This window comes from Oncorhynchus clarkii, unplaced genomic scaffold, assembly GCF_045791955.1.
Source record: "Oncorhynchus clarkii lewisi isolate Uvic-CL-2024 unplaced genomic scaffold, UVic_Ocla_1.0 unplaced_contig_3033_pilon_pilon, whole genome shotgun sequence".
Classification (NCBI taxonomy): Eukaryota; Metazoa; Chordata; class Actinopteri; order Salmoniformes; family Salmonidae; genus Oncorhynchus; species Oncorhynchus clarkii.
This window is the reverse complement of record NW_027258360.1, coordinates 20,792-34,825: the sequence shown is the minus strand read 5'-3', so window position 1 is coordinate 34,825 and position 14,034 is coordinate 20,792. Positions and strand designations below refer to the sequence as shown.

Here is a 14,034-nt window from a genome sequence, read left to right as displayed (position 1 = left end):
CCCCCACCTGGTTGTCTAGGTCACTGATTAGTAAGGAACTCCCCTCACCTGGTTGTCTAGGTCACTGATTAGTAAGGAACCCCCCTCACCTGGTTGTCTAGGGCACTGATTAATAAGGAACTCCCCTCACCTGGTTGTCTAGGTCACTGATTAGTAAGGAACTCCCCTCACCTGGTTGTCTAGGTCACTGATTAGTAAGGAACTCCCCTCACCTGGTTGTCTAGGTCACTGACTAGTAAGGAACTCCCCCCACCTGGTTGTCTAGGTCAATGATTAGTAAGGAACTCCCCTCACCTGGTTGTCTAGGTCACTGATTAGTAAGGAACTCCCCTCTCCTGGTTGTCTAGTTCACTGATTAGTAAGGAACTCCCCTCACCTGGTTGTCTAGGTCACTGATTAGTAAGGAACTCCCCTCACCTGGTTGTCTAGGTCACTGATTAGTAAGGAACTCCCCTCAACTGGTTGTCTAGGTCACTGATTAGTAAGGAACTCCCCTCACCTGGTTGTCTAGGTCACTGACTAGCAAGGAACTCCCCTCACCTGGTTGTCTAGGTCACTGATTAGTAAGGAACTCCCCTCACCTGGTTGTCTAGGTCACTGATTAGTAAGGAATTCCCCTCAACTGGTTGTCTAGGTCACTGATTAGTAAGGAATTCCCCTCAACTGGTTGTCTAGGTCACTGATTAGTAAGAAACTCCCCTCACCTGGTTGTCTAGGTCACTGATTAGTAAGGAATTCCCCTCACCTGGTTGTCTAGGTCACTGATTAGTAAGGAACTCCCCTCACCTGGTTGTCTAGGTCACTGACTAGTAAGGAATTCCCCTCAACTGGTTGTCTAGGTCACTGATTAGTAAGGAACTCCCCTCACCTGGTTGTCTAGGTCACTGATTAGTAAGGAACTCCCCTCACCTGGTTGTCTAGGTCACTGACGAGTAAGGAACTCCCCCACCTGGTTGTCTAGGTCACTGATTAGTAAGGAATTCTCCTCTCACTTGGTTGTCTAGGTCACTGACGAGTAAGGAACTCCCCTCACCTGGTTGTCTAGGTCACTGATTAGTAAGGAACTCCCCTCTCCTGGTTGTCTAGTTCACTGATTAGTAAGGAACTCCCCTCACCTGGTTGTCTAGGGCACTGATTAATAAGGAACTCCCCTCACCTGGTTGTCTAGGTCACTGATTAGTAAGGAACTCCCCTCACCTGGTTGTCTAGGTCACTGATTAGTAAGGAACTCCCCTCACCTGGTTGTCTAGGTCACTGACTAGTAAGGAACTCCCCCCACCTGGTTGTCTAGGTCAATGATTAGTAAGGAACTCCCCTCACCTGGTTGTCTAGGTCACTGATTAGTAAGGAACTCCCCTCTCCTGGTTGTCTAGTTCACTGATTAGTAAGGAACTCCCCTCACCTGGTTGTCTAGGTCACTGATTAGTAAGGAACTCCCCTCACCTGGTTGTCTAGGTCACTGATTAGTAAGGAACTCCCCTCAACTGGTTGTCTAGGTCACTGATTAGTAAGGAACTCCCCTCACCTGGTTGTCTAGGTCACTGACTAGCAAGGAACTCCCCTCACCTGGTTGTCTAGGTCACTGATTAGTAAGGAACTCCCCTCACCTGGTTGTCTAGGTCACTGATTAGTAAGGAATTCCCCTCAACTGGTTGTCTAGGTCACTGATTAGTAAGGAATTCCCCTCAACTGGTTGTCTAGGTCACTGATTAGTAAGAAACTCCCCTCACCTGGTTGTCTAGGTCACTGATTAGTAAGGAATTCCCCTCACCTGGTTGTCTAGGTCACTGATTAGTAAGGAACTCCCCTCACCTGGTTGTCTAGGTCACTGACTAGTAAGGAATTCCCCTCAACTGGTTGTCTAGGTCACTGATTAGTAAGGAACTCCCCTCACCTGGTTGTCTAGGTCACTGATTAGTAAGGAACTCCCCTCACCTGGTTGTCTAGGTCACTGACGAGTAAGGAACTCCCCCACCTGGTTGTCTAGGTCACTGATTAGTAAGGAATTCTCCTCTCACTTGGTTGTCTAGGTCACTGACGAGTAAGGAACTCCCCTCACCTGGTTGTCTAGGTCACTGATTAGTAAGGAACTCCCCTCTCCTGGTTGTCTAGTTCACTGATTAGTAAGGAACTCCCCTCACCTGGTTGTCTAGGTCACTGATTAGTAAGGAACTCCCCTCACCTGGTTGTCTAGGTCACTGATTAGTAAGGAACTCCCCTCAACTGGTTGTCTAGGTCACTGATTAGTAAGGAACTCTCCTCACCTGGTTGTCTAGGTCACTGACTAGTAAGGAACTCCCCTCACCTGGTTGTCTAGGTCACTGATTAGTAAGGAACTCCCCTCACGCGGTTGTCTAGGTCACTGATTAGTAAGGAATTCCCCTCAACTGGTTGTCTAGGTCACTGATTAGTAAGGAATTCCCCTCAACTGGTTGTCTAGGTCACTGATTAGTAAGGAACTCCCCTCACCTGGTTGTCTAGGTCACTGATTAGTAAGGAATTCCCCTCAACTGGTTGTCTAGGTCACTGATTAGTAAGGAACTCCCCTCACCTGGTTGTCTAGGTCACTGATTAGTAAGGAATTCCCCTCACCTGGTTGTCTAGGTCACTGATTAGTAAGGAATTCCCCTCACCTGGTTGTCTAGGTCACTGATTAGTAAGGAATTCCCCTCACCTGGTTGTCTAGGTCACTGATTAGTAAGGAATTCCCCTCACCTGGTTGTCTAGGTCACTGATTAGTAAGGAATTCCACTCACCTGGTTGTCTAGGTCACTGATTAGTAAGGAATTCCCCTCACCTGGTTGTCTAGGGCACTGATTAGTAAGGAACTCCCCTCACCCGGTTGTCTAGGTCACTGATTAGTAAGGAACTCCCCTCACCTGGTTGTCTAGGTCACTGATTAATAAGGAACTCCCCTCACCCGGTTGTCTAGGTCACTGATTAGTAAGGAACTCCCCTCACCTGGTTGTCTAGGTCACTGATTAGTAAGGAACTCCCCTCACCTGGTTGTCTAGGTCACTGATTAGTAAGGAACTCCCCTCACCTGGTTGTCTAGGTCACTGATTAGTAAGGAACTCCCCTCACCTGGTTGTCTAGGTCACTGATTAGTAAGGAACTCCCCTCACCTGGTTGTCTAGGTCACTGATTAGTAAGGAACTCCCCTCACCTGGTTGTCTAGGTCACTGATTAGTAAGGAACTCCCCTCACCTGGTTGTCTAGGGCACTGATTAGTAAGGAACTCCCCTCACCCGGTTGTCTAGGTCACTGATTAGTAAGGAACTCCCCTCACCTGGTTGTCTAGGGCACTGATTAGTAAGGAACTCCCCTCACCCGGTTGTCTAGGTCACTGATTAGTAAGGAACTCCCCTCACCTGGTTGTCTAGGTCACTGATTAGTAAGGAATTCCCCTCACCTGGTTGTCTAGGTCACTGATTAGTAAGGAACTCCCCTCACCCGGTTGCCCCCCCCTTTATAATAAAACATTGCATGCATTTAAAAAATGCCTTCTCTAAAATAATTTAATGCATTTTCTTTGTCACAACTGGAGACATTAGAATGATATTTTTTTAATACCACACAAAATAAAGAAATTTCCACTGGAGAGAGAGAGTTTTATCCAGTTAGCACACACACAGGAGAAAGCCTTTCCAATGTACTGCTCCTACATGGTGTACCAATAACCAGCTGGGTCTATACTGCTCCTACATGGTGTAACAATAACCATCTGGGTTTATACTGCTCCTACATGATGTAACAATAACCAGCTGGGTTTATACTGCTCCTACATGATGTAACAATAACCAGCTGGGTTTTTACTGCTCCTACATGATGTAACAATAACCATCTGGGTCTATACTGCTCCTACATGATGGAACAATAACCATCTGGGTCTATACTGCTCCTACATGATGGAACAATAACCATCTGGGTCTATACTGCTCCTACATGATGTAATAACCATCTGGGTCTATACTGCTCCTACATGGTGTAACAATAACCAGCTGGGTCTATACTGCTCCTACATGGTGTAACAATAACCAGCTGGGTTTATACTGCTCCTACATGATGTAATAACCATCTGGGTCTATACTGCTCCTACATGATGTAATAACCATCTGGGTCTATACTGCTCCTACATGATGTAATAACCATCTGGGTCTATACTGCTCCTACATGATGTAATAACCATCTGGGTCTATACTGCTCCTACATGATGTAACAATAACCAGCTGGGTCTATACTGCTCCTACATGATGTAACAATAACCATCTGGGTCTATACTGCTCCTACATGATGTAACAATAACCAGCTGGGTCTAAACTGCTCCTACATGATGGAACAATAACCATCTGGGTCTATACTGCTCCTATATGATGGAACAATAACCATCTGGGTCTATACTGCTCCTACATGATGGAACAATAACCATCTGGGTCTATACTGCTCCTACATGATGGAACAATAACCATCTGGGTCTATACTGCTCCTACATGATGGAACAATAACCATCTGGGTCTATACTGCTCCTACATGATGTAACAATAACCAGCTGGGTCTATACTGCTCCTACATGATGGAACAATAACCATCTGGGTCTATACTGCTCCTACATGATGTAACAATAACCAGCTGGGTCTATACTGCTCCTACATGATGTAACAATAACCAGCTGGGTCTATACTGCTCCTACATGATGGAACAATAACCATCTGGGTCTATACTGCTCCTACATGGTGTAACAATAACCATCTGGGTCTATACTGCTCCTACATGATGTAACAATAACCAGCTGGGTCTATACTGCTCCTACATGGTGTAACAATAACCAGCTGGGTCTATACTGCTCCTACATGATGTAACAACCATCTGGGTCTATACTGCTCCTACATGATGTAACAACAACCATCTGGGTCTATACAGCTCCTACATGGTGTACCAATAACCATCTGGGTCTATACTGCTCCTACATGGTGTAACAATAACCAGCTGGGTTTATACTGCTCCTATATGATGTAATAACCATCTGGGTCTATACTGCTCCTACATGATGTAACAATAACCAGCTGGGTTTATACTGCTCCTACATGATGTAACAATAACCAGCTGGGTTTATACTGCTCCTATATGATGTAATAACCATCTGGGTCTATACTGCTCCTACATGATGTAACAATAACCAGCTGGGTCTATACTGCTCCTACATGATGTAACAATAACCAGCTGGGTTTATACTGCTCCTACATGATGTAATAATAACCAGCTGGGTCTATACTGCTCCTACATGATGTAATAACCATCTGGGTCTATACTGCTCCTACATGATGTAATAACCATCTGGGTCTATACTGCTCCTACATGATGTAACAATAACCAGCTGGGTCTATACTGCTCCTACATGATGTAACAATAACCAGCTGGGTCTATACTGCTCCTACATGATGTAATAACCATCTGGGTCTATACTGCTCCTCCAAAAACATTAAATAGATATAGATGTATAATGAATGTCCACTAATGACTAACACAGTTAAACAAATATCCATTTAGACTTTTATTCAGATATAAATGTTGCAAAGTCATTACATTTTCAGCTTGATGTCTGCTACACAAATTAACTCAATGAAATGCAATTCAAATTTGAGAGTTTTCAAGGTTAAAATCAAGAAACACATTTTATTCATCTGGAAAAGTATTTACATTTTGAAATACCAATATCCAAATCATACAATAAACATCTAAGTGTTTATACATGAGCACAATCAATCAAAACTCATCATTAAAAAAGAAGAAGAAAGAAGAGAGAAGAAAAAAACAACAAATGAAGGCATATTTTTGAGTAAGCTTTCATACATACAAACCAAAAAACACAAATTCTTAGTAAAAAAATATCAAATATACAGTTGAAGTCAGAACTTTACATACACCTCAGCCAAATACATTCAACTCAGTTTTTCCACAATTCCTGACATTTAATCCTGGTAAAAATCCCCTGTCTGAGGTCAGTTAGGATCACCACTTTATTGTTAGAATGTGAAATGTCAGAATAATAGTAGAGAGAATGATTTATTTCAGCTTTTATTTCATTCATATTTCATTCATCACATTCCAAGTGGGTCAGAAGATTACATACACTCAATTAGTATTTGGTAGCATTGCCTTCAAATTGGATAACTTGGGTCAAACGTTTCGGGTAGCCTTCCACAAGCTTTCCACAACAAGTTTGGCGAATTTTGGCCCATTCCTCCTGACAGAGCTGGTGTAACTGAGTCAGGTTTGTACAGGCCTCCTTGCTCACACATGCTTGTTCAGTTCAGCCCACACATTTTCTGTAGAATTGAGGTCAGGGCTTTGTGATAGCCACTCCAATACCTTGACTTTGCTGTCCTTAAGCCATTTTGTCACAACTTTGGAAGTATGCTTGGGGTCATTGTCCATTCGGAATACCCATTTGCGACCAAGCTTTAACTTCCTGACTGATGTCTTGAGATGTTGCTTCAATATATCCACATCATTTTCCTACCTCATGATGCCATCTATTTTGTGAAGTGCATCAGTCCCTCCTGCAGCAAAGCACCCCCACAACATGATGCTGCCACCCCCGTGCTTCACGGTTGGGATGGTGTTCTTCGGCTTGCAAGCATCCCCCTTTTTCCTCCAAACATAACGTTGGTCATTATGGCCAAACAGTTCTATTTTTGTTTCATCAGACCAGAGGACGTTTCTCCAAAAATTACGATCTTTGTCCCCATGTGCAGTTGCAAACCGTAGTCTGGCTTTTTAATGGCGGTTTTGGAGCAGTGGCTTCTTCCTTGCTGAGCGGCCTTTCAGATTATGTCGATATAGGACTTGTTTTACTGTGGATATGGATACTTTTGTACCTGTTTCCTCCAGCATCTTCATAAGGTCCTTTGGTGTTGTTCTGGGATTGATTTGCACTTTTCACACCAAAGTACGTTCATCTCTAGGAGACGGAACGCGTCTCCTTCCTGAGCGGTATGATGGCTGCGTGGTTCCATGGTGTTTATACTTGCGTAATATTGTTTGTGCAGATGAACGTGGTACCTTCAGGCGTTTGGAAATTGCTCCCAATGATGAACCAGACTTGTGGAGGTCTACAATGTTTTTTTCTGAGGTCTTGGCTGATTTATTTAGATTTTCCCATGATGTCAAGCAAAGAGGCACTGAGTTTGAAGGTAGGCCTTGAAATACATCCACAAGTATACCTCCAATTGACTCAAATGATGTCAACTAGCCTATCAGAAGCTTCTAAAGCCATGACAACATTTTCTGGAATTTTCCAAGCTGTTTAAAAGCACAGTCAACTTAGTGTAAACTTCTGACCCACTGGAATTGTGATACAGTGAATTATAAGTTAAATAATCTGTCTATAAACAATTGTTGAAAAAATGACTTGTGTCATGCACAAAGTAGATGTCCTAACTGACTTGCCAAAACTATAGTTTGTTAACAAGATATTTGTGGAGTGGTTGAAAAACGAGTTTTAATGATTCCAACCTAAGTATATGTAAACTTCTGACTTCAACTGTATACAGTATCAGTCAAAAATGTTGACACACCTACTCATTCAAGGGTTTTTCTTTATGTTTTACTATTTTCTACATTGTAGAATAATAGTAAAGACATCAAAACTATGAAATAACACATATGGAATCATGTAGTAACCAAAAAGGTGTTAAACAAATCAAAATATATGATATATTTGAGATTCTTCAAAGTAGCCACCCTTTGCCTTGATGACAGATTTGCACACTCTTGGCATTCTCTCAACCAGCTTTTCCCCTCATCGATCTACACACACAAAAAAATATATTACATTTACAAAAATATTCAGACCCTTTACTCAGTACTTTGTTGAAGTACCTTTGGCAGCAATTACAGCCTTGAGTCTTCTTGGGTGTGACGCTACAAGTTTGGCACACCTGTACTTGGGGAGTTTCTCCTATTCTTCACTGCAGATCCTTTCAAGCTCTGCCAGTAAAAATAAAGAAAATCCTTGAATGAGTAGGTGTGTCCAAACGTTTGACTGGTTCTGTATGTCAACACACAGCCTCTCTATTCTCTCATGTGATTGCAGGTCCTCTTACTGGGAAAATGTCTTTCCACAATGAGAACATTGGAGAGGCTTCTATCCTGTGTGTGTTCCTTCATGCCTTTTCAGGTTCACTAACTGGGTAAAACTCTTTCCACACAGGGAGCAGTGGAAAGGCTTCTCTCCTGTGTGTATTCTCTCGTGCATTTTCAAGTTCCCTGAGCAGGCAAAACTTTTTCCACACTGGGAACATTGGAAAGGCTTATCTCCTGTGTGTGTCCGCTCATGTGATTTCAGGTCCCCTTGCTGGGTAAAGCTCTTTCCACAGTCTAAGCAGTGGTAGGGCTTCTCCCCTGTGTGTGTTCTCAAATGCCTATTCAGGTTCCCTAACCGGGTAAAACTCTTTCCACACTGAGAACATTGGAAATGCCTCTCTGATAAGTGTGTTTTCTCATGTGATTTCAGGTCACGTGATGAGAAAAATATATTTCCACACTGGGAGCATTGATATGGCTTCTCTCCAGTGTGTGTTCTTTCATGCCTTTTCAGGTTCACTAACTGGGTAAAACGCTTACCACACAAGGAGCAGTAGAAAGGCTTCTCTCCTGTGTGTGTTCCTTCATGCCTTTTCAGATTCACTAACTGGGTAAAACTCTTTCCACATTTGGAGCATTGGAAAGGCTTCTCCCCTGTGTGTGTCAACTCATGCTTCTTCAGTGTCACTAAATAGGTAAACCTTTTTCCACACAGGGAACAGTGGAAAGGCTTCTCTCCTGTGTGTATTCTCTCATGCATTTTCAAGTTCCCTAACCAGGTAAAACTCTTTCCACACAGGGAGCAGTGGAAAGGCTTCTCCCCTGTGTGTGTTCTCAAATGCATATTCAGATTCCCTGACCGGGTAAAACTCTTTCCACACTGAGAGCATTGGAATGGCCTCTCTCCTAAGTGTGTTCTCTCATGTGATTTAAGGACCCCTGATGAGTAAAAGAAAGAATCGCACTGGGAGCATTGATGTTGCATCTCTCCAGTGTGTTTTCTTGCATGCACTTTAAGATGGCCTGAGTGTCTAAAACTCTTTCCACACTGGGAGCAGTAGAAAGGGTTCTCTCCTGTGTGTGTTTTCTGATGTTCTTTCAGGTGCCCTAACCTGATAAATCTCTTTCCACACTGGGAGCAGTCATGTGGTCTTACTGGTTTGGATGTCTTTGGGGCTGCTTCTTCTGAAGGACTCTTTCCGCTGTGAGAGTCTGGTCTCTCTTCTGTCAAAGACAAACATAGTATTTGGTTAAAATGAGACCTGAATGAAACCTCCACATGATAAAACTGTCTTCCTATGAGGTTTAATCTAGACTAGATCCCTCAATAAAAGAGCAGAGTGGCTGTAGTGCTTTGTTGGCAAATAAAAACACTATTACATTTAAGGTGGGTTTCACCAACATGGGTTAACTCAAACGGGGTTAAATCAAGGTTTTAATATGTAATCTTCTTGCACCAAACTTAAAACCTAGATTTGAAGTAATCCTAGATATATGTAATCCTGCTAGACTAACTTTAATTTGGAATTTTAATCCAAGATCAAATGTAATCTTGTTGCTCCATTGTTTTAAAAGTTTCATTTAAACTGCTACAGATTGAAGAAGTTTAAAGGAATCAAATGTCCATGCATGTGCTTTATTTTAGGTGCGATACACAATGTTAGCTCCTGTGGCTTATCCGTGAATGTACAATTCAACTAGCCAGCTAACTCATTAACATTTTTTTAAAATCATTAGCCCGAAGTGAAAGCTCACTTTGCTAGCTATCTAGTAAGCTAGCAATGACCCATGCTGGTTTGTTTCCAAAGAAAAATAATTAGAACATGTTGCTATGGTGAATCCATTGACACGTGTCACTAACCATAGTTTAGTTGATTTAACCTTACATGAACTAATCCAGGGTAAAAATTAAGTGGTGCAACACATCTCTGATTAATAATAAATCTAGATTTACAAACGTTAGATTAGGTTGCTCTGGATAATAGCATCTGCTAAAAAAATGTATATGAGGAGACTTTGTACAGTCGGCTAAAAACAGTGGCGAGTAGACAGACCTATGGTATTTTTTTCCTCCAACCCACGTAGGCCTGCCTAGCGAAATGATCTCACATTAGCCCCTTTTCAGCATTGTCTTTAAAACACACCTGAGTCCATTTCCACAGCCCAGCGGAAAACTAATTAGCATTAAAAAAAATCCCCATAAAAATGTGTTTAAACTAGATACTGTATCTTAATGGTGTTTAATCAGGATGGCTCCTGACAAAACATGAAAGGCTACATTGATTTATTGACCACATCAAATTGGCTAGCTAGCTAGCTAATAACAGATCATGTCAATATGTAATAACAGTTTACGTCAATGTGGCTAGTTAACAAGCTAATAACAGATCACGTCAGTATGGCTAACTACCTAAGCTAATAACATATAACGTCAATATGTAATAACAGTTTACGTCAATGTGGCTAGTTAACAAGCTAATAACAGATTATGTAATTATGGCTAGTTAACTAGCTAACTTTCAGGGGATAAACTAGATGGCTATATTTGCTTGCCATCTATAGTGGTGATGACAGTTGGTCTGACTGACAACTTTACCAGAAGGAGGACTTGCCGATGTCAAACTCTTTCCAAAAGCCTCTTAATCTCTGATGAAGCAAGCTAAACGACACGTGGTTTGCTTAGCTAATGGTTCTGGCTGCCCTCGCGCATCTGAAAATACATGATCCATCGATGTTTACTGATCATGAAAAGCATGCAGTTCCTTGCTGTATAACTCTGATAGAGATACATGTGGAATAATCAGAAATGTGAAAGTTATGACTATGAGCTTAAAAGAGGATGATGATATTAAAACCAAATAGTTACAAACATTTATTTAACAATCCCCTGAAAACGGCACGTAGATGTCAAGGGTTTTAGTGGAGCTGAGGTCTCCTTACCCCCCAGCAGCCAAATGGAACGATCAGCACCGTATTGTCACGTTTTATTTATTAACAACCTATTAAATTACCAGAGAGGCTATTTCATAAACCCTCAAAGCTCCAGATTTCTATTGAATCAGTCCGTCTTACCTTATAGGCCTGACTCAAATATTAGGGACCTAATTAACACCATAGAGATTTCAATCAGATCAGTCCGTCTTACCTTATAGGCCTGACTCAAATATTAGGGACCTAATAACACCATAGAGATTTTAAAAACAAATAATATAGAGCTTCAAATCATGTTTGTTTAAAAAAAAAAAAAATGTTCTCATGGGATGTTACGTTTTGAGAGCGAACAAAGAACTACAAAAATAGATATTCAGAGATGTTTTGGCTTAAATGGGAAAAAATATATCCAAAATAGGAGCATTAAATCCATTGTTAACGTTTTGTAAATGGCCCCTAGCCCTGGATCATGATTCAGTTCCATTACATTACACATAAGAGTAATTTGATCATGACTCAGTTTCATTACATTACACATAAGAGTCATTTGATTATGACTCAGTTCCATTACATTAACAGAGCATGTCCTTGGACTGTAAGGAGTAACAGACGGCTTTAGTTCATTATTGGGCTAGGTTGCCCCCAGTCTTTCTAGCTTTAACAATTCCTACAGAATATAATTATTAAAGTGTATAACTTCAGTAGAATACCCTTCTAAAACCACACAACTGCAGACTTTATTCCTTTGTTTTTAAGACAATACTCACTGGTGTTAATCAGATCTCCAGTCTCCTCCACTTCAACCTCCCCCTCCACCCTGAAAGCTTCTTCCTCATCTTTCACTGTTACATCATCTTCTTTTTTCAATGTGATATCTTTCTCCTCCTCTTTTTCTTCTTTCAATGTGATATCTTTCTCTTCTTCTTCTTTCAATGTGATATCTTTCTCCTCCTCTTCTTTCAATGTGATATCTTTCTCCTCTTCATCTTTCATTCCAAAAGCTTCTTTCTCCTCTTCATTCAATGTGATAGCCTTCTCCTCTTCATTCAATGTGATATCTTTCTCCTCTTCTTCTTTCAATGTGATATCTTTCTCCTCTTCATTCAATGTGATATCTTTCTCTTCATTCAATGTTATATATTTCTCTTCATTCAATGTGATATCTCTCTCTTCATTCAATGTGATATCTTTCTCTTCTTTTAATGTGAAATCTTTCTCTTCAGTCAATGTGATAGCCTTATTGTCTTCTTCTTTCAATGAGACATATTTATCCTCTTCTTCTGTCATTCCAAAAGCTTCTTTATCTTCTTCTTTGACTGTGACAGTCATCTCCTCCTCTTCCTCTTTCACGACAATGTTCAGTCCCAGAGCTTCTTTCTCCGACCAGCAGACCTCTTCTTTAGCAGGGGGGAAGTAGCTTTTTGAGCTCATGGTCTGGGATGTTAGCTAGCTAATAAGCATTACTGAAAGGGAACGGGGGATACCTAGTCAGTTGTACAACTGAATGACTTCAACTGAAATGTGTCTTCCGCATTTAATCGACATCCACGTCTTCTGCGCCCGGGGAACAGTGGGTTAACTGTCTTGCTCAGGGGCAGAACTGCGATTAGCCTATAGTGCTAGTGCTATCTTAACCAGAGTTGACTAACAACGTCAATATGAAATGAATCAACGTTATACGCAGACAGTGTGTTTAAAACGCTGAGGTTAAATACCTATATAATGGTCCAAAGAGCTCCAATGTTTTGGTTTTATGTTTGCTAGTAAGCTACGGAGGTGGTTGAATCAGTAGCCATGTTTAAAAAAGTAAGCACCCGGTCCACTAGATTATACGTCACGCAAGAAGCATCACTTGAAATACACCCATCGCCATCTGCTGACTGGAGTGAGTAACGCAGTTTAGGAAAAATATTCACTACATTGTTTATTCTGGCAAATAATGTCATAAGAAGTCATTTCAAAACAACCAGATGACATGTGTTCTCTTACTTCTTACAGATATGCTTTCCTCTATGCAGATTAAACCTGAAAGGGATTCAACAAAGCAAGAACAATTAGATATTTAGCTAACTTGCCTAATTATTATGGAGGGGATGGGGGGGGGGGGGGGGGGGGGGGGGGGTATGTTTAAATATATTTTTCCTTATTATTATTGAGCCTTGTGAAGCTATCAATTACACTTTGTATGTTGTATCAATACACCCAGTCACCACAAAATACAGGCTTCCTTCCTAACTCAACTGCCAGAGAGAAAGGAAACCACTCATGGATTTCACCATGAGTCCAACGGTGACTTTAAAACAGTTAGAGTTTAATGGCTGTGATGGGAGAAGGATGAATCAACAACATTGGAGTTACTCCCCAATACTAACCGAAATGACTGAGTGAAAAGAAGGAAGCCTGTACAGAATAAATAATATTCCAAAACATGCATGCTGTTTGCAATAAGGCACTAAAGTAATACTGCAAAACAATATGGAAAATAAATTAACATTTTATATTTGGGGCAAATCCAACATCACTCAGTAACACTCATGGTGCAAGGGCCGCATCATGTTATGGGTATGCGTGTCATCGGCAAGGACTAGGGAGTTTTTTAGGATAAAAATAATAGGAATAGAGCTAAGCACAGGCAAAATCCTAGAAGAAAACATTGTTCCGTCTGCTTTCCAACAGACACTGGGAGACAAATCCACATTTTAGAAGGATAATAACAGCCAAATATACACTGGAGTTACTTACCAAGAAACACTAGAGTTACTTACCAAGATACACTGGAGTTACTTACCAAGATACACTGGTTACTTACCAAGATACACTGGAGTTACTTACCAAGACACACTGGAGTTACTTACCAAATATACACTGGAGTTACTTACCAAGATACACTGGAGTTACTTACCAATATACACTGGAGTTACTTACCAAGACACACTGGAGTTACTTACCAAGACACACTGGAGTTACTTACCAAGACACACTGGAGTTACTTACCAAGACACACTGGAGTTACTTACC

At 41.3% G+C, this 14,034-nt stretch overlaps 1 protein-coding gene across 1 annotated transcript in view; it reads right to left on the bottom strand.

Annotated features, from left to right (window-relative positions):
• LOC139396802 (uncharacterized) overlaps window positions 1–12,447 on the bottom strand; it is a 59,452-nt gene extending 47,005 nt beyond the window's left edge. The window contains 2 exon segments of the mRNA XM_071143720.1: window positions 8,190–9,309; window positions 11,784–12,447. Coding sequence (XP_070999821.1) covers window positions 8,190–9,309; window positions 11,784–12,447 — 1,784 coding nt within the window.
• Window positions 12,448–14,034: the final 1,587 nt, after the last annotated feature.